The 27,635-nt window shown below is 44.9% G+C and overlaps 2 protein-coding genes across 6 annotated transcripts in view; one reads left to right on the top strand and one right to left on the bottom strand.

Annotated features, from left to right (window-relative positions):
- Positions 1 to 8,622, top strand: part of FAM81B (family with sequence similarity 81 member B) — a 61,929-nt gene extending 53,307 nt beyond the window's left edge. Inside the window, exons 7-10 of the mRNA XM_030467635.1 lie at positions 1,745 to 1,880; positions 3,337 to 3,532; positions 6,202 to 6,306; positions 8,540 to 8,622. Coding sequence (XP_030323495.1) covers positions 1,745 to 1,880; positions 3,337 to 3,532; positions 6,202 to 6,306; positions 8,540 to 8,622 — 520 coding nt within the window. The remainder of the gene's footprint in view (positions 1 to 1,744; positions 1,881 to 3,336; positions 3,533 to 6,201; positions 6,307 to 8,539) is intronic.
- Positions 8,623 to 13,174: 4,552 nt separating this feature from the next.
- The window catches only part of TTC37 (tetratricopeptide repeat domain 37), a 50,922-nt gene continuing 36,461 nt past the window's right edge, over positions 13,175 to 27,635 (bottom strand). For 4 of the 5 annotated variants that reach the window (XM_030467225.1, XM_030467227.1, XM_030467226.1 and 1 more), the window contains 9 exons: positions 26,941 to 26,994; positions 26,724 to 26,835; positions 25,300 to 25,428; positions 24,584 to 24,705; positions 22,726 to 22,884; positions 19,000 to 19,152; positions 17,196 to 17,326; positions 15,469 to 15,592; positions 13,182 to 14,076 (listed from right to left, as the gene is read on the bottom strand). In XM_030467225.1, the coding sequence (XP_030323085.1) occupies positions 13,999 to 14,076; positions 15,469 to 15,592; positions 17,196 to 17,326; positions 19,000 to 19,152; positions 22,726 to 22,884; positions 24,584 to 24,705; positions 25,300 to 25,428; positions 26,724 to 26,835; positions 26,941 to 26,994 (1,062 nt within the window). In that variant the 3' untranslated portion in view covers positions 13,182 to 13,998. Of the gene's footprint in view, positions 14,077 to 15,468; positions 15,593 to 17,195; positions 17,327 to 18,999; positions 19,153 to 22,725; positions 22,885 to 24,583; positions 24,706 to 25,299; positions 25,429 to 26,723; positions 26,836 to 26,940; positions 26,995 to 27,635 lie in introns of all 5 variants that reach the window. The other variant, XM_030467223.1, reaches the window with a different exon arrangement.

A 27,635-nucleotide genomic window follows, 5' to 3' on the forward strand; every position in this document is an offset into this window, starting at 1 on the left:
TACTGAGTGTGACGTATATGGGATGGAATCCTCTGTTTGGTCAGTTCTGGCATCTCTCTTGTCTGTTCCTCCCCAAAGGAGGGCTCAGGTGGGACCTCTGTATCCTCCTGGATGGTAAAATGTTTTCCTCAGAGCTGAGCAGTGTCCTTGGCTCTGCACACCAGTCTCTAGCAGTAACTATAAACATCAAGTGTTATCAATCCTAGAAGCACACACTGTCTGAGAAACTTGCTGTTAATTTCAGCAAGTGCAACTGCTTACAAGAGACTGAGCTAAAAGCAAAAGTACAAGACAGAAAATCACCTTTATCCTGGCCCAAACCAGGACAGGCCACATGGCTTTAAAGGAAGCAGAAAGCCTGTGCTGCAAGTGCATTGCCCAGCTGTAAAATCCTGCTCCTCACCTGCGGGTTTGCATCCTGACTGAGAACCAAACAGGTTTCAAGGGGCTGTTGGTTGCATGCAGGAATGTGCTAGAAAGTATTATAATTGTATTAAATCTTTCATGGCACTCCTGCAGTCAGGTCACATGCATAAGCATGAAAATTACGTATATATACATATATATATGGCTACAGCTTGGATTTAAGTTCACATCTGGTCGTGGTTCATGTTGTAAATTCCATCTTGCAGCATAAGAAATATGAACAGTGAAGTTCCCCTTAACTTGGAAATTTGCAGATTTTTGAGGGGTTTCTTTTGGTGGTGGTTTTTTGTTGTTTTCTGGGTGGGATTTGGGGCTTTTGGTTTGTTTGTTTGTTTGGGGTTTCCTTTTCTCTTCTCTTCTCTTCTCTTCTCTTCTCTTCTCTTCTCTTCTCTTCTCTTCTCTTCTCTTCTCTTCTCTTCTCTTCTCTTCTCTCTCTTCTCTTCTCTCTCTTCTCTTCTCTTCTCTTCTCTTCTCTTCTCTTCTCTTCCTCCTTCTCTTCTTCCTCTCCCTCCCTCCCCTCCCCTCCCTCCTTCCCTTCCCTTTCCCTTCCCCTTCCCCTTCCCTTTCCCTTTCCCCTTCCTTTCTCCTTCCTTTCCCCTTCCTTTCCCCTTCCTTTCCCTTTCCCTCTCCCCTTTCCCTCTCCCCTTTCCCTCTCCCCTTTCCCTCTCCCCTTTCCCTTTTCCTTTTCCCTTTTCCCTTTTCCCTTTTCCCTTTTCCCTTTTCCCTTTTCCTTTTTCCCTTTTCCTTTCCTTTCCTTTCCTCCCTTCCCTTTCCTTTCCTTTCCTTTCCTTTCCTTTCCTTTCCTTTCCTTTCCTTCCTTTCCTTCCCTTCCCTTCCTTTCCTTCCCTTCCCTTCCCTTCCCTTCCCTTCCCTTCCCTTCCCTTCCCTTCCCTTCCTTCCCTTCCCTTCCCTTTTTTTCTTTTTCTTTTCTTTTTCCTTTCCTTCCCCTTTTTTTTTTTTATTTTATTTTTTTAAGTTAGAAACATTTTTTTTTCCACTGCTGAACTTCATTTCCAGACCAGAAATGTTTTTTGCTGCTCTGCCCAGGGCCCATCAGGAGAATGTTCAGAAGGATGCTGCAACTTCCTCATCCCCTCCGAAGAGAGTTAATTAAAATGGGAAATAAATTATCACTTCCCAGCCCTCTGATACTTCCCTAAAGTTTTTTATCACATTTTATCATGCAGGTACAACCTTCAGGATGATGTTGAATAAAATAACCAAGCTTGGGGCTTTCTGAGACAATTTACTCAAAGCTTCACTGTAACACGTTTTAACCCTTAGTACTGCTATTAAAAATAAATAATCTTAATTTTAGGCTGAGAAGAGCTCTAAGTGACTTCAGGGATCATCTGCAGACTCATCAGAAGTGGGCAGAAGCAGAGCTGGCACGGGCTAAAGAAGACCAAGCCCAGCAGAGGCAGCAGCTGCTTGGGCTGGTGAAGGAGAGAATGGTAAGGATTCAGGATGGAAATCCATGGAAATGGGGGGGAGGGTGCAGACCCCAGGGCTGGGAGTGAGGAGCTCAGCTCATGTCACCTGGATTCTAGCAGGTACCAAATCACACAGGGAAAAAAAAAATCCAAGATTTAAGAGAAAAGCAGGTGCATCAGTACAGGGTCAGAAAAATGGTGAGTTACAGAAGTCACACATCCATAATGTCTGGAAGTCATGAGGTTCAACCTCCCAGCCAAACAACAGCAAAGAAAACAAAAGAGTCAGATCCTGGGCTTTGTTCCAGTGGGTTTTAAGTATCTCCAAAGATGGAGATCCCTCAATCTTCCAGGCATCCCACAAAGTAAAGTCTCCCCCAGTTATCACAGCATCCCAGACTGGTTTGGGTTGGAAAGGACCTTAAAGCTCATCCAGTCCCAACCCCCCTGCCATGCTCAGGGACCCCTTCCCCAGCCCAGGGTGCTCCACGCCCCATCCAAGGTGTCCATGAAAGCTTCCAGGGATCAGGCAACCATAATTAATGCTCCTCCACTTAATCAGCAAGGAATCATGGAAGGGTTTGGGTTGGAGGGGACCTTAAAGCTCATCCAGTCCCAGCTGGACAATCCAGGGACCCCTCCCCAGCCCAGGGTGCTCCAAGCCCCATCCAACCTTCAGCACTGCCAGGAATGGGGCAGCCACAGCTTCTGGGGGCAACCTGGGGCTCAGCACCCTCACCCCAAAGGATTTCTCCTCTCCATCTCCCCCCTCCCAGCTCCAAACCCTTCCCCCTCGCAGGGTCCCATCCCTCCAGGCCCTTGTCCCAAGTCCCTCCCCAGCTTTCCTGGAGGGTGCTCTAAAGTCACCCAAGAACATTTTCTCTTCTCTTCTCTTCTTCTCTTTCTCTTCCTCTTCTCTTCTTCCTCTTCTCTTCTCTTCTCTTCTCTTCTCTTCTCTTCTCTTCTCTTCTCTTCTCCTTCTCTTCTCTTTCTCTTCTCTTCTCTCTTCTCTTCTCTCTCTTCTTTCTCTTCTCTTCTCTCTCTTCTCTTCTCTTCTCTTCTCTTCTCTTCTCTTCTCTTCTCTTTCCTCTTTCTCTTCTCTTCTCTCTCTTCTTCTTCTCTTTCTCTTCTCTTCTTCTCTTCTCTCTTCTCTTCTCTTCTCTTCTCTTCTCTTCTCTTCTCTTCTCTTCTCTTTCTCTTCTCTTCTCTTTCTCCTTCTCTTTCTCTTCTCTTCTCTTCTCTTCTCTTCTCTTCTCTTCTCTTCTCTTCTCTCTTTCTCTTCTCTTCTCTTCTCTTCTCTCTCTTCTCTTCTCTTCTCTTCTCTTCTCTTCTCTTCTTTCTCTTCTCTTCTCAGACACATGTCTGGAGGACCAGTCCTCCCCTGGATTCACTCCAGGCTGTCAGGGATGGGGTTGGGAAGCTGGAGATGGGTGAATGTGGAGATGCTTAATGCCTTTCCTCTGTTGTGTATTCGAAGGAAAGGACAGAAAAAAGAGTAGAGGAAAAGCTCCTGCTCCTGTCACTGAAGGCAGAGCAAATGGATAAACCACAGAAATATGAAAAGCAGCTGAACCAGATGAAAAGTGATGGGAAAAGCCTCCATGCAAGAATCACCAGGTTGGAAAGGCAGATTGGGAAGGAGCTTGAGGAAATCCGGGATGAATACAGAGCAGGTGAGGGTGGGCATCCTCCCATCTCATTTTTAAAGTAGATTTCCCCAGGAACTTCCTGCTCCTTTCCAGCACAGACAGGCAGACAATTGAAAACATGGCTTTTCCCCCCAAAACCCCACACCTGGAGGGGCAGGGGTTGGACAGCTTCTCTTTGCCAGCACCCAGATCCAGTCCCATGTCTTTTTTTCCAGATTGCTTTTAGGGTTCCTCTGTTACCAGGTTCCTTCCACCCTTCCTGGGAGGCAGAAGTCATTCTCTTTTGCACAGGTCCTGCTGCTGAGGTCATGTTTTGGGTCATTCCCACCTTTTTTCCCCATTCTCAAGGTGGATGAGGACGGATATGGATGCACCCAACATGGACCATGCCTGGTGCAGGTGCCTGTGGATGGCTCAGAGGGGAAACTCTCTGCATTAAACAGTGAGAGAATGTTTTGGGTTGGAAGGGACCCTAAAGATCAAGATCCAACCCCCCCCTCCAGAGGCAAGAACCCCTCCTACCAGGGTGCAGAAAGCTTCATCCAACCTGTTCTTCAACACTGCCATCACATCTCTGCAACCCACCAAGCCTGAAAAAAAAAAAGAAAAGAAAAAAGGGAAAAAAAAAACCAAAACCAATTAACCAAACCAACCAACCAACCAGAAAACCACCAAAACTCCCTCAGCCCTCTCTCCAAGGCACCAGATGTCCAGGAACCATTGCACAAGGGCTTCATGTCTCGTGTGTCCTCACTTGGAACTCAAGCATCTGGGTCTCATCTCCAACACCTCCTGCAGGAGAGGACCTCAGCTCTTTACTGCACCTCCAGTTCCTTCATCACCTGCAGCCTGGCCATGAGGCAAAACACAACCAAAACAAAAAAAAAGATAAAAAGTCTTTGTCCTGCTTGACATGGGGAGGTTTGGCATCTCAAAGAGAGAAACCCCAGAACAAAAGATGCTGGCAGGAGAGATTCCTGCCTGTTAATGGCACAACAGATCCCTTTGCACCAAACCTGGGCCATCCTTGGCCTCCAGGACTGTCCTCTGGCAGGGGCTGAGCCCTTAAAGAAGAGGGGAAAGAGGGTTCTGGAGGGGTGAGGAGCAGCATGAGGGGCATGGGAATGGCCCTTGGGTCTCTCTGGTGCTTCAGCACCTTGGGAATCAGGGAAATGCCTGGAACTTGCAAAATTCAGAGCACTGGGCAATGACCTGGCTGAGCACAACCCAAGTGTAGCAGTGATAAAATCAACCCACGTTGGAAAACCATTCAAAAAAGAACATTGTGTCTTCAGCTGCCACACTACAATAAGCACTGAAGGAAAAAAAAACCTACAAAAAAAAAGAGGAAGATATAATTAATTTTAATCCTCTGTTACGCTGCTTGCTAATGAGTCAACACCGCTGGAGAAACGTGAAGAACCATGAATCTGGAAGTTACTGCAACCTTCAGACAGGTAACAGCAGCTCAAATTCTGATTTTCCAGTCTTTACTGGCAATATTTGGCCATACAGTGGCTTGAAAAAGGTGCCCTGGAGTCCTCTTTTTGGGAAAAAAAAACCAAAAGTTGAGCTCCTGTTCTCCCAGAACTGAAGAACAAAGCAGCAAAGATCTCCAAGGAGGCAAAGTTCTTACTGCTGAAGCTCTGGGAGATCCATGGCACCAACAGAACCAGGATCTGATGGCAGTGGTGGGACTGGGTGGTCTTTAGGGTCCTTTCCAACCCAAATATTTGGAATCTTGGATTCAAAATAAGGACCTCGAACTAAAAATAATCCAAACCAAACAAAAAGAAAACACCATTTCCCAGTGAAAGAACAAATGTGCTGTAAGGCCAACAACACCCTTGGGTTTTCAAGGGAATGTTTTCTTTCTTCCACAACTCTGATGTCAACCCCTCTGTGGGATCATGGCTGGTGTTGTCCAAAGGCCTGGAGGAGGTGATTCCTGGAGCAAGAAGCTTGATCCTAATCATAGAATCATAGAATCATGGAATGGGCTGGGTTGGAAGGGACCTCAGAGCTCATCAAGTCCAACCCTTGATCCACTCCCCCCGTGGTTCCCAGCCCATGGCACTCAGTGCCACATCCAGGCTCTTTGGAAAGATCTCCAGACACGGAGAATCCACTACTTCCCTGGGCAGCCCATTCCAATGCCTGATCACCCTCTCCAGAAAGAAATTCTTTCCAATCTCCAACCTAAACCTCCCCTGGCACAACTTGAGACCCTGCCCTCTTGTCTTGCTGAGAGTTGCCTGGGAAAAGAGCCCAACCCCCCCCTGGCTCCAACCTCCTTTCAGGGAGTTGGAGAGAGTGATGAGGTCTCCCCTGAGCCTCCTCTTCTCCAGCCTCAACACCCCCAGCTCCCTCAGCCCTTCCTCACAGCAATTCTGCTGGATCCCTTCACAGCCTCCTTGCTGTTCTCTGGACCTGCTCCAGCACCTCAAGCTCCTTCCTGAACTTCCTGAGGGGCCCAGAACTGGACACAGGACTCAAGCTGTGGCCTCCCCAGGGCTGAGCACAGGGGCAGAAACTGTTGGTGCACATCCATGGATTTCAACAAAATGAGGAAATAAAGTGGGTATTGTGTCCTCAGTACTGCACATGGGTCAGGAAGTTACTTCTGGGGAAAAAAAAAAACAAAAGAAGAAGAAACTTTTAATGTGTTTAATTCCTTGTTCCTGTTCTACCAGGGTTTCAATCCATCCGTGAGTCTCTGGATCTGCTCAGACAAATACAAAGCACCAGGATAAAACTTGAAAAGAAGAAAATTGAGAAAGACCTGAACAAAACAGAAAGCAAGTGACCTCCCAGAGGGTTGAACAGCAAGAGGAAGCAGTGAGAAGCAGAATTGAGTTAAGGAAAGAAGTCACCCATAGACAGACCTGATGTTGTTTTCCCCTCTCCCTGTAGGATGCTGTCACCAGCCATGTTGTTCTGCAGCCTCAAAAATCAACACCAGTGTTAATTTTCACACCAGTTTTCCACCAGAGTACATCCTGCTAGGAGGGAAGTTAAACTTGAAGGGTTGGCTGGCAAGTCTGCAAGCAGATTTCTTACCAGGACCTGAAGGAAACAAGTCCCTTGGTGTTAGGTGCTGCCCGATGAGCTCCATCAGTTCCAGAGGGGAGAAAATTCCCTGTAAATTCCTCCAGCTCTGCAGAGTGTGTAGTGACAGCACCATGAACACTGGTACCACATCACTAACCGAGGCAAGACCTGGGCTGGTTGTTAGGAGTTACTGAATCATTAGAGGTAGCTAATAAACTGTGTCAAAACAACACAATGCAAGATAATGATGAGCAGTTGCTTTATTGAGGGAGTTGATTTCTCCTCTTGTTTGACTGGGAAAAAAAAACCAAACAACAAGCCAACAGTGGTAGCAGTAGAGTGCTTACAAATGCAGCAACTGTGGGGCTTGATTTGCTTCAAAAAGCAAGAAAAAGTCTGGAAAAAAGGAGACAACCTTCAGAGGTTAACCCTGAACTAAGGGACAGAAGCATTGCTGCACATGGTCTGCCTGTGAATCCATCCTTCCACATGGAAGCATGGCACAGCTGAGTGTTGATTTTCCTTAACACTGATTTATAGGATTGTCCTGGAAGGGTTTAAGGGCCTAATTATAAATGACATATGAATATATATATATATATATATATATATATATATATATATTGCTGCTGTTTGACTCCACTGCATAAAGGAGTTACCTCAGTGTTTATCACTCCACAGTGACCAAACTCAAAACATCCTTCATTTCCCTGAGAATACAAAATTTAAAAGTTATTAATTACCAAATTGAAAAGTGATTTAACTGTTAGCCTCTCAAGCAGAATCAGTAAAAAAGCAAGTTAATTGGGAGAGAAGGAAAGCCAAATTCTGGGTATCCAGGACAACATTCAGCTGGGCTGAATTGGGGATGCACGTTCCCATGCAACAGAGCGTTTGTGCAGCATTAAAACCATTCTCAACGGTTTTGCATCCATGATTTTTTTTAAATTTATTTTTAAATATAAAAGGTATCAAACGAAAAGTATTATGGAGACAGAAATATGCATCTGTGTTTTTCTTAAACTCCAAGGATAGGAGTAATTAATGCGACTGCCCACTGTACTTGTGGTACCATTTTGAGAGAAGCTGAGGAGTAGAAACACCCAAATTCCTGGGAAATTCAGGGAATGAGACAAACTCCCAAATAAACAGAAATTCTCAGGAGCAAGCCATTGACTCAATAGTGTGGAAGGCAAGGTAAGAAGCACATAAAATCCTTTGCACTTGAAACCCTGAGAAGTTCTACCTCGTTCCTGTCACATTCCAGCTGGGAATTCTGCCTGCTTCCCACCAGCCCAGCTCACACCTTCCCAGGCAGGAAATCCCATGGACAATTCCCTGCTTCTCACCAGCCCAGCTCACACCTTCCCAGGCAGGGAAATCCATGGACAATTCCCTGCTTCCCACCCCAGGGATGCTGATGAGCCCCTGCACAGCCCTTTGCATTCTGCAGCTCAGCTCTGCCCTGATACAAAACAAATGCAGGGCTGCCTCAACCTCCACCAATTCACATCTTATTCCTGAAAATTTTTCTCTTAAAAACAAACCTTCTGCAAGTGCTGGTTTTGTGGAGGCTCCACATTGTTAAGAAAAACATGAGGAGAGGAAGATTCTGACCTCAGACTGTGGGGTTTTGCAGCAGCTTAAATTAAAACTCGAGTTGTCTGGGAAGTTTTCACTGATGGGTGGTGGAGATATTGTGGGTTCTTTTGGTTTGGTTTTGGGGTTGTTTGTTTTTTTTTTTCTCCTTGGGGCCATGCAATACAACTCAGGGCTGTGCAGTTCTTTTGTTCAAGGAGCTCATCCCTGACCACAGTGACAAAGCCTCCTGAGGGGAATGGAACAGTTCTAATGCAGGATAAATCCTAACCCTGACCTCCACTGGGATGGGATGCACAGATATTAAGGCACCCCCCTCCCCACAAGATACCAGCTGTAGGATCTGAGAACTTCTCCAGGCTTTTAATAGCAGCAAGCTAGGAAAAAAAATAAAATTAAGAGACTTGAGAGTCACGAGTCTGTCTCTTGCTACATTCCCTTTAAATAGCTGCAGCTACTGGTAGCTGAAGAGAACGTGGCAGCAGGCAGGGAAGGGAACCACAATTGATGTAAAGTTACCAAAAAATCTTTTTCAGGGAGGTTTATTGGCATGGAGGTGAGTGGGAGAATCTAAGTGTGGGAGACCTGGGAATCTTGACATTCAGAGGGGTTTTTACTCACCCCCAAAGGGCAGAACCCCCCCAGCCTGCTGAGGTCAAACCAAGAGTGACACATCCGTGGCTGTCAGCAGAGGAGTTGGAGCTCTGCTCCCCAAGGAACAAGGGATGGGACAAGAGGAACTTTTGGCACACCTCAAGTTGTGCCAGGGGAGGTTTAGGTTGGAGCTGGGGAAGAATTTCTGCCTGGAAAGGGTTGTCAGGGCCTGGCCCAGGCTGCCCAGGGCAGGGCTGGAGTCCCCATCATCCCTGGAGGGGTTTCAGAGCCTGGGGATGTGGGGATGAGGGACATGGGGTGGGGATGGGGAAGGGTTGGACTAGATGACCTTGAAGTTCTTTCTCAACCAGAGTGATTCTGTGATGGAGTCCCCGTCATCCCTGGAGGGGTTTCAAAGCCCTGAAGCCCTGGAGATGTGATGCTGAGGGACATGGGGTGGGGGTGGCCTGGGCAGGGATGGGGTAACAATGAGAAAAGGCAAAAGAATTCTCTCCCAACCCCCACCACTCCCCCAGGTGCCCATAGAGAACAGATATGAGGCCCTAGACCCAGAGGATCAAGAGCAGGACGGACAAGAGGACGATCTGTCCAGAAGGCCTCCCGTTCACCCCCTGTCTAGCAGACGGATTAAAACTTCACCCACAAAGAAAAGAAGAAGGGTAGTCGTAGTTGGTGACTCTCTTCTGAGGGGAACTGAGGGCCCTATATGTCGACCTGACCCATCCCATAGAGAGGTCTGCTGCCTTCCGGGCGCCCGGGTGAGGGATATTAGTAAGAGACTCCCTCAGCTAATTCAGTCCTCGGACTATTACCCACTGTTGGTAGTTTCAGGGCTGGCAGTGACGACATTATTGGAAGAAGTACAAGAGGGATTAAAAAGGACTTCAAGGCCCTGGGTCGGTTAGTCGAGGGTCAGGAGCACAGGTAGTCTTCGCCTCAGTTCCTGCAGTAGAAGGCTTGAATGAGAGAGGGACTAGGAAAAACCCATCTCATTAATAGGTGGCTAAGGGACTGGTGCCACCGGCGGAACTTCGGGTTTCTCGACCATGGGGCAAATCCCAAACTGCCCTTGGTGTCATTAGATTTCTGATGGACTTCATCTAACTAACAGGGGGAAAAGGACTCTAGGTCATAGGTTGAAGGGGCCTGATAAGGAGGGCTTTTAAACTAGGTTTGAAGGGGGAGAGGGTTGAAACTGAGGCTCTCCAGAGAGGAACCTAAAGGTGAACTACCTGAGATAAATGACAAATCAGCAGCCCAGCTGAAGTGCGTGTATACCAATGCACGCAGCATGGGCAACAAACAGGAGGAGCTGGAAGCCATCGTGCGGCAGGAAAGCTGTGATGTAGTCGCTATCACGGAAACGTGGTGGGATGACTCCCATGACTGGAGTGCTGCAATGGGTGGCTACAGGCTCTTCAGAAGGGACAGGCAGGGTAGGAGAGGTGGAGGGGTAGCCCTATATGTTAGAGAATCTCTCAACACTGTAGAAGTTGAGACCACCAATAATAGGGCAGAATGCCTGTGGGTTAGAATCAGTGGGAAGGTCATCAAGGCCGATATCGTGATGGGAGTCTGTTACAGACCGCCCAATCAGGATGATGAGGTTGACGAAATATTCTACAAGCAACTGGAGGATGTTTCAAAATCATCATCCCTTATTCTCGTAGGTGACTTCAACTTGCCAGACATCTGCTGGGAACTCCACACCGCAGAGAGAAGGCAGTCTAGGAGATTCCTAGAGTGTATTGAAGACAATTTCCTGCTCCAACTAGTAAATGAGCCCACCAGGGACGGAGCCCCACTTGACCTTCTTTTCACAAACAGAGAGGGGCTGGTGGGAGATGTGGTGGTTGATGGACGACTGGGACTTAGTGACCATGAAATAATAGAGTTTTCAATACTCAGGGATACAAGGAGGGTTGTCAGTAAAACCTCTGTGTTGGACTTCCGGAGAGCAGATTTTGGACTATTCAAAAGACTAGTTCAGAGTATACCCTGGGAACAGCCCTTGAAAACAGAGGGGTCCAGGAGGGATGGACATACTTCAAAGAGCATATTCTGATAGCACAGGAACAGGCTGTCCCAGAGTCCCGGAAGGCGAGCCGGCGGGGAAGGCAACCAGTCTGGCTGAACTGGGAGACTCTGAAAGAAATTAGGATTAAGAAGAGGCCTATCAATTATGGAAAAAAGGGCTAACTTCTCAAGAGGAATTTAGGAATATAGTCAGGTCATGTAGAAAGAAAATCAGAGAGACAAAAGCACAACATGAACTGAATCTTGCTACTTCTGTGAAGGACAATAAGAAATGCTTCTACAGATATATCAATAGCAAAAGAAGAGGCAAGGAAAACATTCATTCTGTACTGGACATGGGTGGGAATATAGTTATCAAAGATGAGGAAAAGGCTGAGGTATTTAACACCTTCTTTACCTCAGTTTTCAACAGAAAGACAGGTTATCCTGTTGACAGCAGGCTTCTGGAGCCTATAGAAGGTGATAAAAATCTAAACAGCCCCCCTGTAATATTGAAGGACACAGTCAGTGACCTCTTGGGCTGCTTGGACCCCCACAAGTCTATGGGACCGGGTGGGATCCACCCAAGAGTGATGAGGGAGCTGGCAGATGAGCTCGCCAAGCCTCTCTCTATCATCTACCAACAGTCCTGGCTCCCTGGGGACATCCCAGATGATTGGAAGTTGGCGAATGTCACACCAATCCACAAAAAGGGCCAGAAGGAGAACCCGGGAAACTACAGGCCCGTCAGCCTGACCTCAGTGCCTGGCAGGGTTATGGAGCAGATCATCCTCAGTGCAATCACACAGCACCTGCAGGATGGGCAAGGGATCAGACCCAGCCAGCACGGGTTTAGGAAGGGCAGGTCCTGTCTGACCAACCTGATCTCCTTTTATGATCAGGTGACCCAATGGTGGATGAGGGGAAGGCTGTGGATGTGGTCTACCTGGACTTCAGCAAAGCCTTTGACACCGTCTCCCACAGCATCCTCCTGAGAAAGCTGTCAGCCCGTGGCTTGGACAGGAGCACCCTGTGCTGGGTTAGGAACTGGCTGGAGGGCCGGGCCCAGAGAGTGGTGCTGAACGGGGCTGATCCAGTTGGCAGCCGGTCACCAGTGGTGTCCCCCAGGGATCAGTGTTGGGCCCAGTCCTGTTCAATATCTTCATTGATGATTTAGATGAGGGGATTGAGTCCATCATCAGCAAATTCACAGATGACACTAAGCTGGGGGGAGTGTGGATCAGCTGGAAGGCAGGAGGGCTCTGCAGAGGGACCTGGAGAGACTGGAGAGCTGGGCCGATTCCAACGGGATGAGGTTCAACATTCCAAGTGCCGGGTCCTGCACTTTGGCCACAACAACCCCATGGGGAGCTCCAGGCTGGGCACAGAGTGGCTGGAGAGCAGCCAGGCAGAAAGGGACCTGGGAGTCTGCATTGACAAGAAACTGAACATGAGCCAGCAGTGTGCCCAGGTGGCCAAGAAGGCCAATGGCATCCTGGCCTGTATCGAAAACAGCATCACCAGCAGGTCCAGGGAGGTGATTCTGCCCCTGTACTCAGCGCTGGTGAGGCCACACCTCGAGTACTGTGTCCAGTTCTGGGCCCCTCAGTTTAAGAAGGATGTAGAGGTCCTGGAACAGGTCCAAAGGAGGGCAACCAGGCTGGTGAAGGGACTCGAGCACAGACCCTATGAGGAGAGGCTGAGAGAGCTGGGGCTGTTCAGCCTGAAGAAGAGGAGGCTCAGGGGAGACCTCATTGCTGTCTACAACTACCTGAAAGGAGGCTGTAGCGAGGTGGGAACTGGACTCTTTTCACAGACGACTTTCAACAAGACAAGAGGACACAGTCTTAAGTTGTGCCAGGGGAGGTTTAGGTTAGATATTAGAAAGAATTTCTTCACGGAGAGGGTGATCAGGCTATGGAATGGACTGCCTGGTGAGGTGGTAGATTCTCCATCCCTGGAGACATTTAAAAACAGACTGGATGTGGCACTCAGTGCCATGGTCTAGCAACTGCTCCGGTGGGTCAAGGGTTGGACTCGATGATCTCTGAGGTCCCTTCCAACCCGGCTAATTCTATGATTCTATGAGATCTGATGATCTGAAAGGGCTTTTCCAGCCCTGAGAGTTCCACAACTCTCCAGTAAGCCACACACCTGAGGATCAGCATCCTGCTTTCTTGAAGCCAGACCCAACTGGTTCCAAAACCAACTCCCTGTGCTCCATGCAGCTCCTGAAAGCCTCAGAAGGGCCCTTTCTGCTCAGCAGCCAGGCTTTGGAGTACAGAGTAATTTTAAGAAACTTTAAAACCAGGAAATGGTCAGCTCTGAAACAGCTCTGAAAACCCCCAGTGGTGACACTGACAGGATCAGAACCATTGCTTTGTTATTTTTATTTTTTATTATTATTATTATTATTATTTTCATGTACAGAAAAGCAAAATGCCATCATGTCTTAGGAACCACTGTCATGATTCATCCAATTAAGCAGCCAGCAATAGAACTACCAAGACAAAAATACAGCTTGTCACACACAGTTACAGACACGACCCTGTCCCTGGTGATCACAAGCTTTTCCTGATGGGAATGTTTAGTGAAGCCTGCAGTCAAAAGTATACACTGCAGTAATTAAAATCAGCTAAAATAGAAAAACTAAACTAAAAAAAAAAAAAAATACAAATGTATAAACTGACATCACATGTGAAGTTCCAAGCAGATTTGGGCTCAACTGCAAGGAAAATTTGTCAGAGAGGAATATAGGAATTTTACATTTTTTAATGTTTTACAGTATCTGTAAGACAGAAAAAGTTTATTGCCTCTTAGCCACAGAGATTTTTTTTGCTAATAAAACCTTGCTCCACTGCCCATGCAGCTGGTGTTGTACTGCCAAGGGCCACAGGCAGGCCACAGGCAAGCACTCACCATGGCACACAGTGATGAAGTCTGAGAGAGGAAGAAAACAAGAGCAAAACTCAGGGTTTTCCTTTGGAAAAAAAAAAAAAAAGAGTGTTTCTATGGTGGAACCCATGCCAATGAGAAAATAAACTACTTCTGGTCAAGAAAAAGTAATGCTGAAGACAAAGTTACAATTGATGCAATGACAAAAGAAAAAACAAAAATACATGAAGAAACAAAAAAGCTCAAATCACTCCTGGAAGGTGGACTGGCTTAAGTTGCACAAGTGGAAGACTTTTCACTGGAGACAGTCCATATTAGGCACTTGTGGACAATTGCTCATATAGTTCCAGAGTTCTAACATCCCCATGAGCTTTGGCATTCTCTATAAGCACCTGCAGAGAAAAACAAATAATGGAAAAAAGAGAAAGTAGCAATTTTATTGCTGGTGTTTTACTGGCAACCTCAAACGCATTTTGATTTCTGCCATGCCATTTCTCTAAAAAGATTAAAATCAGAAAAACTCAACATTCCACACCATCAGCTTCCTTGAAACACCAGGCACTTAAACACCCCACCCTGCAGTGAGCTGCTCAAGCTGTAGCCCCTTGCAGGGCACTACAACAGCATCACTTATCACTGGAGGCTGAGACCCAGTGTGACAACCAAGCTCCCTGCTGGCAATGAAAGGAGCAGAGCTGGAGGAGAGACACCTCCCTGCTGACTCATGTGTGCCTCCTGCCACTACCTCTGCATAAATTTGCCAAAAAGGAGCATTTTCTATACAGCTCCTTAAACAAAACTGCCCAGAAGGTATCCTTTTGCCTCCCCCGTTTGTATTTGCCCTTCTTTGGTTTGATTTCCACATCTTCTAGATAAAAAAAAACCAGCCCTCCCATGGCAGGCTGATGTTGATGAGCTTCTGGAGCTCCTCTTGTGTTCCCATCCCATTATGCAGATTAAGAAAGGAAAAACAAATCTTTAGATTTGTTTAGATGGGGAAATCTTTACCCATTATTGGCAGAGAGTTCAGATGACTGTACAGAAGCAATGAGACCACATCAGGCTCATCTGAACTCATTAATTCCAGATGGTTTCTATGAACCTGTGTGTCCTTTTTGTCAACACTGATCCTGCCTGATGTGTTCTACCTCCAAACTCGTTATGGATTCAGCTACTCACCAGGGAGCAGCTGTTAATCTGAGCCAAAAGAGCTCACTGAGCCAGTGAGGAGATGATTAGGGGAGTATATCCAGAGCCTGAGTAGCAAAGAGACTCCAGTTTCTAGCCAAAATGAGCCATCCCATCCCCCTTTATACATCAGGGAGAGCTGTGTGGATTTGTGAGTTTGGCCAAATCCATTTTTGAAGTGCTATCAACAGAAACTGATGTACCATGCACAATGCACTGCAAATAATGTACCATCACAGAGGTAATAAACCCCTCAAGTTACAGCAAGTACAGATCTTTTGGGTGAAGGACACCACATTGTAGAGGGAAGCAACATTTCCAGTGCATTAACTATGTTCTTGGTAAAATTCTGGTAAAGTGGTCTTAGTGTCAGGAGTCAGTATTCTACTAGTAGAATTCTTGGCAGTTTGGATTACAGAGGGATTTTGGTGTTTGCTTTTTATTAGTATTGCATGGCAGACTTCCAAGCCAACTGGATGCAACTGAGTTATGTTTTGTCAGTGCAGAATCCCTGAAACCTCCCTACCCTCCCTCTACCCCACGCTTCAGAGTTCAACACAAAAACCCAACACCAACAGACTGAACTTCTGCCTTACATCTATTAATTCATGATCCTCTTTGGCATGCAGATGCTGCAGGAGGTACCAGCGTGCCACTGACACGATGGATTCTGGATTCCCTGGTTGATACACCACTCTCTCCAGCATTCTACGAGTCTCCCTAGAAGCAGAAACAAAACAAAATTCACACCAAACACAACTGAACAGGTTGCAGGTCACTTATCAGCATCCCACTGAGAGGAGCAATGAGCAGGAGCAACCAGGGAAGGTCCTTTCCTCCATAGCACCCAGGATAAAGGGAGGGAGCAGAGCTGTACACTCCTTTTTTTCCAATCTGGCTGCATGCAGAATGCTAAGGAATGCTGTCACTGTTGCTATGCTTAAAACATTACACTCCAGTTAGAGCTTTAGCTGGCAAGTAACCCAAAATAAGAATGACAGAGCAGATTTTATGACTGCTCCAACAGTGTGATGAACATCCTGCTGCCTGTGAGCTCAGCACAACCTCTGGTTTCAGTATGTGATCTCCTGTTTAAAAGCCATAAAATAGATCTTCTGGGAAAAAAGTGCACCTGAGAGAAGCAGGTACAACCATAAATCTTAATAATGCCAATAGGATTTGATATTATGCACAAATATGCTTACTTCAAGCACTCATAAAAAGGCACTGCAGCTCCTGCAAACACAGAGGCAAGGTGTGAAACTGAAGCAGAGAAGGAAATGGCAGTGGAATAGTACAAAAACTGAAAATTCCAGTTGGCTGATCCCACCTTCCAATGCCACCAGCTGATACCTAACCAAGATATTTTCATGAGAACTCTGGTAAAAACTGGTAATTAAGTTTAGGGATAGAAAGCTGGTGTTGCATCAGCTCTGGGTCTACTCTCAAGACCTTTATGTCCAAAGTGTTTTTCTAATACATGTGGTTTAACAGGCTGCTGAGAAGTTACAACTATTTTTTGTTTGCTATCTGTAGTTAAGATTAATTTACTGTTTCAGGATTTTGGGACTCCCAGAAAGACCAATTAGTTCGTGTGATTTACCTTACTGTTGATGTAAATTAATATCTTACATTGTAGTAAGATGTAGTAAGATTGATTAAATGAGTTTTCAGCCCATTTTTTGCCAAACATCACAATCACATAAGGCTGTCACCTTCTTAAAAGCCCACAGAGAAAATAAGCCAGTTTGTGAGAAATATCTGAAAAAATAGGTGAAATTATTGAACAAAAACATCAAGAACACTCCAATTTTCCATAGCAGAAGCAAGCACACTGTAAAAGACAAAACTAGACTTAATAACCAAACTCACAAAGTAGATTTATTTCCCAGCCCTCTTCCCCAGAAAGACACAATGAGCACTGTGTATGGACACACATTTTGCTGGGAGCTCAGTTTAGCATCAAATCAAATCCCAGCAGCAGAGAGGGTTGATACCTGGCTCCAGCCTGCTATTCAACAAGAGCTTTTAGAAATCTATTGTCTTCCAGATTAATTTATTTAGGAAACGTGGTATGTTGTCTTTCAACTGGTTTTTTTATGTTTTTTTTTCTTGGTAAGAAGGCCATGCATGTTTTCTTGAGAGAAGGAGGAAGATTCTGCTGCTTTTGGGCCCCCACACCACTAACCCCATCCCACATCTCCACACCACTGCAACAATTAATTCCAGTTTTCAGTTTCCTTTCAGTTCTTGGAGTGAGACCTGGGGATAATGAGCAGTTGTACTTTTAGAGAGTGTGTTCCATTTAACTTAACATTCACACCTTGCTTCCATTCTGCAGCTGTACTGTAGCAGTGCTTGCAGGAGAGATGCCACAGGGCAAGGAGAAAGCTTCAAAGCTTCAGCTGTTGCCTCCTGCACCAAGGATGTCCAGTGGTCATTTGAGGCATTAGCCTAAGATAAAGGAAAAAAAAATTAAGAAAAGAAAAATTAAAGGGCTTTATTGTAGTCTGTAACGTCAATAAGAGCTTGCAGCTCTGTAGAGAGCAGGTTTATTTCAAGCTGCTCTCAGTTAGGAAAGGTTTTTGGCAGGTTAGAAAAAGATTTCTTAAAAAAACCCAAAAAAACTAAAGACCAAACAGTGGCTAGAAGAGCCTGGAGAAGTCAGCTTAAGGATTCTAGGACCAGAGTTGCCAGGAATCAGGTTTTTTTGTTGGGCTTTTTTGTGGTTTTTTTCCCTACATATCTGCTAGTAATATTTGTTTTAACCACAAACCCTCCTTCACTCTCACACTGTCAGTTTTCATCCCTTGTACAAGATCACTCTAGAACCAGAAGTAAAAATCAGCTGCAAGATGGTACTTGCTTAACAGAGCAACTACTGAGCAAATCCTTCTGACTTTTATCTTAAGAAAAATCCTACTATCCTCATTGTCCCAGATAGGTTTCAGTTATACTGTCCTTGAAGTATAGTGCACAGGTTTTAATTTGGATAGATAATTAGGAGACAAGCAATTTTCACACTCAAAGCTTTTTGGATCAGAACAACATTTTCACCAGGCTTTTGCACACTGCAGTAAAACAGTGGGTATCAGAGGGGCTGAACAGAACAGGGCTCTACTGACACAAAAAAGCAGAGGTGAGGTAGCAGATGTGATACTAATTAAATTTTTAAACAAGTCCTTGCATATTCTCAATCAATTCAGGTCAGCATTTGAAGGGTGTTAATTAAATTAGGGGGTACATTTAAATTACATTTAATTTAAATTAAATTAAATTAGGGGGTAACGTTTAGGAGCTATGGGAAACAGGGAGCAGAGCAGTAGAAAACAGGCAGAAGAGTCTTGGGAGGAAAAATCCTCTCACTTGACAAATTCTGCCACTGAAGCACACAGCTTGTGAAAATAAATCTGTCAAACTGAGGGGTATTCTTTTTTCCCACCACAAGCAACAGCTTTGCATCTCTGTCCTTGGTAAAACTGACTGGATTTTCTTATATCAGCACCCAGGATATATGGGGGTCCCTTCCCTGGTTTTGGTTACACCTGCTGGCTTGATCCTCTGTTATCACATCAGTATCTATCTACCTTTTGCACCAGGATTTTGAGATGTCTGATTGTGTCCACTTCAAGTTTCTGATGCTTAAAGAGAACAGACACTTCCCAAGAATCTGAGTTATTTTCACCTGGCCCCTTGGTGCAAGGAGTAGAATAATTTTCTTTATATCACAAGGCACATGCCCCTTAGATTGTCTTTGTACTTTCAAGGCAAGGCACCTTATCTGGAAATGACCACAGAGGATAAAGTTACTTGAAACCTGACTGAAGTCCCCAGATGCCAGTACAAGAAAAGGGTGGATCAATCTGGATGATCAAACTGAAACTTAAGAGGAATAAGCATTGCTGAACAAATTAGCCTCTTTAATGTACACAGTGGTTCTGTGTGATTATTTCACAGCAATCTCATGCACAAAGAGACTTTAAAACAACAGTCCACTGCCCCTTGCAGGCTCATCCTCTCCCTGCCATCCACAAAACACAAAGTCACTTGCACAGGGGCTCATTTAAAGCCTGCAGAACCCATAACTCCTGTTAAACCATGCAGTTAGTTAATTCTGGTGATCCTACCATGCAGATTTCCAGGGCCAGCATGGCTAGCCTGAGCAGACTGGATAACTTCCCACTCCAGCTGCCCTGCTGGGATGCCAGCTGCAGACTCTTCCTGTAACACATCTCTGCTCCAACCATCATCCTTTGAGACTTATACACGCTGGCCAGCCACTGGGAAGAAAACATCCAACAAAATCAGTTATGGAGCCACCACAGCACACACAGATCCATCAGGTAATACGATTTAAACTTAGCAGAGCACCACTATCAGCTGCAGCACCCAGCCCTCAACCCAGCAGCATACTGTGCTCTGCCCTGCAGTAAAACACAGTCTGCTGCAGAGCTGGCAGTGCCCCCCACCCCAGAAACTTATTTCAAAGCTCCTTGACCACCCATGGACAGATGTTTAATAGCTGATTTAGTCTGGGGATTGCTCACAGGTCAGCAAATGACAACAGATGGCTTTATGAAGGGCACCTTTCAGACTAGAGCACTGTGTGGTGACCCATTTGTCTCTCCAGGTCCTGTGGAGATGAAAAGATACCTTTTTCCACTGGAACAAAGGGTTTTGCAGTCCACCTGAGTAATGCCAGGAATATGAAAGACATTACAATGTGAGTCTGAGCTCAGATGATGGGCTGGGCCATTTCAGACCCAGAAGGGTCAGGCTGGAGAAGCCCAGTAGGGCAAAGGAAATAAAACAGTGGGGTCAGTGCAGAGCTCCATGCTCCTGCTGCCTGCTCTGACAGCACAAGATGTTCTGGAATTGCTCATGAGAAGAAGGGAAAGGACTCCAACTCCTCCCTCTTTAATTCTGCACTCATGTCACATTTTTCAAGCAGATGCAGCCACATGTTTGCAAGTGATATGTACAAGACACAAATGAAGATGTGCAAGCCACATTTAGGAATATTCTTTGCTGAATCACCAAGCAAACAAAGCATCTTCTTGAAAAAACAATTTCCTTGCTTCTAGCCAAAGGTCCTTGGACTTTTTCTAGCTAAAGACTGCATTGTGGCAGAAAGGGAAGAATTCTTTCTGATGGATAGAAGTTAGTGACCATTAAGAAGAGACACCCTGGAAAGTATCACCAATGCTTGGCCATCATTGTCATCAAGCTTCAGGACTGTTTTGTAAAATAAAACTTTCAATTCATGTGAAGGAAAAAAAAAAGCTATCTTTGGCCTCATTTTTTTTCAGCTGAAGTGAGGGCAGCTCTGCAAGCCCAGCTTTCCTGTTGGGCCAGTAAGTCAGGAAAAAGAACCTGGTAAGCCAGTGCAAAAAGAACCAGCTGCTGACTTTAAACCCTGCAAAACAACCATTCAGACAAAAGCCAGAAACATAAGTCAGAAGAAAAGTTAATGGCTCCTCTAGTTTAGTAAAACTGTAAAACATCATGATGGATAGTTCTGAGTAAGGCAAAACATCTTCCAAAATCTTAGGAAGTCCAGAGCCAGAAATCATTAAAGCATAAATCTATCCATTAAGAACACAGGAAGCAGGCAGGCTTTTCCAGAATGCTTTTTCAGCCCTGAGAAATATCTTTTTTAATTCAAGGCTGAAAAGGTCTTCATCAGAGGTATCTTATCTGTGGCCTGGATTGGGAAAAAAAAAAACCAAACCAAAACAGCCCTTCCCTCCCTCCCTCCAAGCCACACACACTTCCCTTTAGTTTTTTATCCCTGTTTGTAAGCAAGATCACAGTTGGCTGTGCCAGGGAAGTTTGCAGAATGCATATAAACCCTAATTATTCCACTATCCAAAAACATTACTAAAACAGAGGGCACAGTCATGTACTGCATACCCCCACACTTTGAAAATCCAACCTGAATCAGTTCTGCAGTTCAGAAAGATGAAGTCTGCCAAGCCAAAGAAAAATGCATTCAAGAAATGCACTTTTCCACAAATGATTTTTGTGGAAATTTTTTGTTTTAATTTTTGAATTTGTTTGAATTTTTTGTTGAACTTCCATGTTCCAGCAGGGAAGAGGATCTGCAGCCTTCCAAGTGAGAAGCAGCCTTGCACTGATCTTCTAAGACTGAAATCAGCTTTCATCAATCTCACCACAAACAGGGTGGGGTTTTTTGTGGTTTATTTGTTGGGTTTTTTTTCTGTTCAACAGGCAGAGGAAGCACCATAAACCCTGCAACTACATAAAAGACTCTAGAATTTCATGGAATTTTTCTAAACAGCATGTTGAAGGAAGGTAGTCACAGCAACCAGCAGCAACAGCTAGGAAGTAAAGTTGGAAGCATGCTGCATCACCATCCAGAAAGATCTCTTGGCATGTGTGAGACAAGACTTCTCTGACAGTCTCACAGAAGCAGCACATGAAGTGCTCTAGAGCCTTCCAATTAACTAAAAATGGTCTCTCATGATGCCATGGAAGGGAGTGAGTGAACACTTACTGGGAGGTATCTCCCTGCAGACTCAACTTTCTCAGAGCAGCAGTGATACCTGGCACTGGGAGATTACAGACAGACTTACTCAGGTTTTCAGACCCTGAGTAATGACTTGTATGTGACTACACTAGGAACCATTTACTTCTATCTGTTCTTATGGGTTATCACATATTTCACCCATTTCTGCTCACATGCCAAACCTCAGGTGCCACAGTTTTACCCCAAGTTTGCAATCCTGCTTCCCTTACAAACAGTCCTTACTTTAAACTACTACTGAAAGTTAATAATGTTATAGCTTTATAGAGAACTGAATATAAGCTGTTTTGTGGGTTTTTTTCTGTCACTGGCTGTTGGTGGACAAATAAAAGGGATTGAGTCCATCATCAGCAAATTCACAGATGACACCAAGCTGGGGGGAAGTGTGGATCAGCTGGAAGGCAGGAGGGCTCTGCAGAGGGACCTGGACAGACTGGAGAGTTGGGATGATCCCAAGGGGATGAGGTTCAACATTCCAAGTGCCGGGTCCTGCACTTTGGCCACAACAACCCCATGGGGAGCTCCAGGCTGGGCACAGAGTGGCAGAAAGGCACCTGGGAGTCTGGATTGCCAGGAAGCTGAACATGAGCCAGCAGTGTGCCCAGGTGGCCAAGAAGGCCAATGGCATCCTGGGCTGGATCAGGAACAGCGTGGCCAGCAGGTCCAGGGAAGGGATTCTGCCCCTGTACTCAGCCCTGGGGAGGCCACACCTTGAGTCCTGTGTCCAGTTCTGGGCCCCTCAGCCCCTCAGGAAGGAGATTGAGGTGCTGGAGCAGGTCCAGAGCAAGGAGGCTGTGAAGGGATCCAGCAGAATTCCTGTGAGGAAGGGCTGAGGGAGCTGGGGGTGTTGAGGCTGGAGAAGAGGAGGCTCAGGGGAGACCTCATCACTCTCTCCAACTCCCTGAAAGGAGGTTGGAGCCAGCGGGGGCTTGGGCTCTTTTCCCAGGCAACTCTCAGCAAGACAAGAGGGCACAAAGGGTCTCAAGTTGTGCCAGGGGAGGTTTAGGTTGGAGATGAGAAAGAATTTCTTTCTGGAGAGGGTGATCAGACATTGGAATGGGCTGCCCAGGGAAGTAGTGGATTCTCCGTGTCTGGAGATCTTTCCAAAGAGCCTGGATGTGGCACTGAGTGCCATGGGCTGGGAACCACGGGGGGAGTGGATCAAGGGTTGGACTTGATGAGCTCTGAGCTCCCTTCCAACCCAGCCAATTCTATGATTCTATGAAAAGCAAAGAAAAACAAACTTTTATGCACTGAAAGAGTCCATGGTCTGCACAGCAAGGTCAGGGAGAGGATCTGCACTTACCTGCCAGGCTGCAACTGAACTTGAACTGGTCATGACTGTCTTGTGAAGCTCCTCCAGGATGCTGTCTGGAAGTTCTTTGTGAGACTGCAAGAGCTGCTTACACTGAACTTGTCTCAAAAGCAAAAACAGACCTGGGTGCTCAGGGCATCTTTTTAAACCCTAAAAGCAAAACATGGTATCAGGATTATATTTGTAAATATCAGAAGATACTTTTTTTTTCCATTTCTGTCTTAAAAAAAACCATGAGAGAAAGCACTCTGAGGATGACTGAACATGACATTTTCCTCTTCCTCTGCACAAAGTACTGACAAGTGAAAATAGAGAACTTCTGTCCTCCACATATATTTGAAGCTTACATTAAATTTTGTACCTGTCCTTCTGCTGCAGGTTTCAGAAAGATAGATCATCAAATGGCAAACCTCCAGTCCTCCTTTACTTCACAATAATTACAAATTTTGGGCCAATGGAGGCAAAGACCTGTCCCGTGCTTAAAAGGGACCCTGAGTATGTTCCAGGCAATTTCAGTTCTCCCAACTAAGGTGCTTTATTCTCACTGGAACAGAAGCACCTCCAATAAACATTTTCAGTACAATAACAGCAGATACCTATGGAGTATTTTTTTGGAACAAACTCAAGGAAAAAAAGCAAGGACAGGAAACAAGCTGTTCTGCTGCTCTGCTCTTCTCAGGCAAAGCACGTGAAGCTTTTCCATGTCACCTCACATGTTGTTTTACCTGATCAATTCCACAGTCCTTCCAGAAACTGTAACTCAGATCTGCTGTAAGAAACAACACTTCACCCTTAACATTCTCTGTTACTCCTTAACAAGCTGCTGCTTTGTGAATAATGCATGCAGAGACTTTCTGAAACACAACATAAGCTGCTCCTATTTGCTGCAATTTCCCCCTATTAACAAATGTGGAATTGATGTCTCAAATTGAACAACTCTGGTGCCTGAGTCATCATAACCCAGTCGAATAGTTTTCTGAGGATCCTGAGGTCTAAAATGGTCAATAAGACTCTGGTATCAGAAAGCATTACTCTTGTTCCTTCACAAATTGCAGGCACTGATTGTCCTCTTCCAAACTACCTAACTAACCTTCCCCCCATGCCCAGGTACCACCTGGAAATCTCTTCCCCTTGCTAATGTAAGACAGGTTAATAGACAAGCTGGAAAAGGAAAACACCTCCTCAGCAAGCAAACACAGAGACAAGGAAGTACCTCCCCTAGAAAACCAGCATGTTCACTAAGCCTGCTTTGGGTTTGTTTGTTTTTAAACTGCCTTCCCCATTAACACAGAAATGCCATGAACAAGGACCACATTTGCATGGGATTAGTCACTTTCCTCACTGAAAGTCAGGGATGCCTGCTGCTGAGTGCACCTGGGTTTTTGCTTATATTTTGCCAAGCCCTCTGTTCATGAACACAGGAAACACAACACCTAAGGCTCACAAACACCCCAGTCCCCTTCCCCAGCTGTGTTGCCTCAAGACTTTCAGTAATTAAACTTATAGCACCCACTTCTGGCTCTAGCAGTACTAACATGATGGTGCAGAAGACATTTAAGTCCCCTGCAGGTCTCCTACCTGGACTTCTTGCCTTGAATTTCTGTGATGTCTTGCTTAATTAATACTAGGTTAATGAATACAGGAAGGGCAGACTTGCCTTTGTTGTGTCATACACTGCTTGTGTCAAGCATTAACAGAGTTTTGGTGTTGTAGAGTATCTTGTGGAGGGAAAAAATGCCAACTATTGCATCCCGTAGCTCTGATGGTACAGAAGTTTGCCAATTCACAGTTTGCAAATCATGATTTCCATAGAATTCTACCACAATCTGCCAGTATGATGACATCATACCTTGGTACAGAGAGCTTCAGCTTCTGAGAGCTTACCAGTCTCCTCTAGACTGGTAATAGCTTGACACAGACACCATTCTTCAAGAGTCTGGATATAACTACGTGGAAGGTTATTTTCTCCAGCTGCAAAAACAGATAAAACTCTTAACCAGATTACTGCAGTGCCATGCCACATGCTCTGCATCTGGTAAGGGAGAGCTTTAATGACTATTAACTTGGCATTGCTTCCTTCATTGGCAGGGAGAGCAAGAAATGGTAAAATTAAAAGCAAAAAAAGGGGGTGGGGGAGAATACACCATTTACATGGTTTGAGAAAAAACAATCAAACACAGAATTTTAATTCCAGTTTTCAGAACACTGCAGACGTTAGGCAAGGGTTGAGGCTGAGGTTATCCCTCTACTGGAAATGTTACAGATCTCAAGAGTACTTTAGCCTTTCCTTGTAAGCAGTGCTCCTGTGCTGTAATCCATCCCTCCATTTAGGCATCAGAGTTCAGGGGTATCACTTTAAAAATACATTTGAGGCCTTGGAGGGGAAAGCAAGCTGCAATTAAGTAATTAACCTTAGATGTGCAGCAGGATTTAGTGTTTTTATGTCATAAAATGCAGTTACAGCTCAAACCATTGCTGAGCAATTCTCAGCTTACCTGCAAGATTCTGAGTGCTGCAAGCTTAGTTTTAGGGTTTTTTTAATACTAGGAGCTCTGCATATCTTACTTTTGGCTGAAACTGTAGATACCAGTGTCATCTCCAGACCTGTTCTCTTTGGCTGACTGTTGCTTAGACAGGCCACAGTGTTTTCAGCATGGCAGGCAGCCATCAGCACTGCCCAGGCAGCAGGATTATCTAGAAAAGAGTGGTTACAGGTTAACTCGAGCCCAACCTAACAACACTGGTAGTGAATTCAGAATGGTCTTTACCAGATTAAGCACAGAGCCATAGCCACCAAAGGAACCACACACTGTAAATAAGAGGGAGCAAGAACAAGGCAAGTCATTCAGTCAGAACCTTGCATCATCTCAGCCCAAGGCAGCTGAAAACTTTGCCTGGAATTACTAAGATTTTCCAGATTTGTAAGACAAAGATGCTACTCATGTATTTTTTCACTGGTGTGCTAACCAAAGCTGCCAGTTTATCCTGACTACACAGATTACTCCTGACTATCACTTAGTGCTGAGTAACAGTGGCAGCAACAACCCTAAGATGCCAGGGACAGCTTCCAGGCATACAGACTCAGTCTTATCTGACCTCTGGCATGAAAGAGATGGTGGGAGGTGTCCACATCCAGTGTCAGCTACCTTCAGTGTCAGCTCTTCCTGACCTGAAAAGCCCCTTGAAGAGAAACTGATGGAAGAGTGGTCCCTGTCCTGAACAGGGCAGAGGGGAAGCTGAATTCAAGCTGATTTACATTTCACCCATGTAAATCTTCATCCCAGAGACAGTGAATCCTGCCAGCAAACTAAAATGAAGCTTGAAGATCTAGCAAAAATATACAGAATACTGATTTTTAATAGCAGTTACAGTCCCCTGTGTATCTGTAGGAAAGCAATTAAAATTTTTAACTCTTAGCCACACACATGGCAAATTCAGAGCAAAGTTACAGCAGAAGAAACCATGTTTTGGTATTTCACTATCCTGTGCAAATTAGCACCTGGAAAACACATTAGATTTGCATTTCAAGCACCAAATGAAGTAAGAGGTGAACAGTTGCCTAGAGTTCATACTGCAACAAAACATTTGCAATCCAAATTCTCACTGTAGATGAGTAAATCACTTCTGCTTGGTGTAGCACTCTGATTCACAAGGAACATGTGTTTTTATTGTTTCTCTAATATACTATATAATACTTATCTCTCCTCCTGCTAAGGGATTAACAAATTGCTTAAGTTTTCAGAAGAAGCCTTAAAACTGTGATTTTTTTTTCTTTCCTCTTGTTTAGTTTAATTCTCCATGTCTAAACATGGAAAGACAGTTTAAATTTCAACCCTAAGCATTCTCCCCAAAACATCCAAAAGCAACTGAAAACAACAGAACGACCCAAGAAAGGTAGGATTCTTTTGCTAGCACAAAAACTCTGTTCCTAATGGGCACAAAAAACAAAAATTAAAAAAATCACTGATGTGTTTGAGAACAAGAGTAACCTGGACAGAGGTGGATTGCCTTCTGAATATTTTTCAAAGGATTGTTCTTCTCATCTTCTAGCATGTGACATCCTGCTGCCAACTGGTTAACTGCAATATTCAGCAGGACTTCCTACAAAAGAGAACACAGAAGTGACTTAACACTACAGTGGTCAGATGGAATTAATCTTAGGATTGTTTATGGGATTATAAAGTTTGTATTTCAAGGAAGCCAAACCTTTCCCTGGTTTACATCAAGGACCTGTGCAACACTTCCTGCCACAGCTCCCCCCTGCAAGATTTAAAGAAAAAAATTAAAATGAGTTGGTTATATGACTGATTAACTAAGACATTTTATACAAAATGCAATGCCCAGATTTTTTAATCTTTGTTAATCAGGAATACAGAGCTCACACAGTGAGAAGGGACAGTCAGGATCAGAGCTTATCCATACAAGCTGTTTCTAATTTTAGCCACTATAAAAGAAGGCTTGTTTTCAGGTGATATTTCTTTTTACTCAACAGACATAAATTAAGAAAAAGTGTATTCATTTGGAGAAGAGCTGATGATAATTACAAAAGTGGCAAGGAAATACCAGCTAATGAAAAAAGTTAAATTGACCAGCTTAACCAGATTCAAAGTATGTAAATCCTAATGTATATTTATATAAACACATAAACATGTGTAAAACATGTAAACATAATGCAGCATTTTATTGCTGGAATGCTAGCAGATTTTTGCTGTAGGTTTATATTGAGAAGAGGAAGAATTGCTGCCCCATGAAAGATGCCAATTACTGGGCATTTAACTTCATTATATATCTGTGCATTGCTCAGTGTGTGCTTGTGTGCCTTAAGTTTTCATATTCATTATCAAACCTCCAGGTACTGAAGGCTGGGGGTTTTTTACTGACAAAAACACAGATTTCTCAGG

The sequence above is a fragment of the Calypte anna genome, chromosome Z (assembly GCF_003957555.1).
Source record: "Calypte anna isolate BGI_N300 chromosome Z, bCalAnn1_v1.p, whole genome shotgun sequence".
NCBI classification, from domain to species: Eukaryota; Metazoa; Chordata; class Aves; order Apodiformes; family Trochilidae; genus Calypte; species Calypte anna.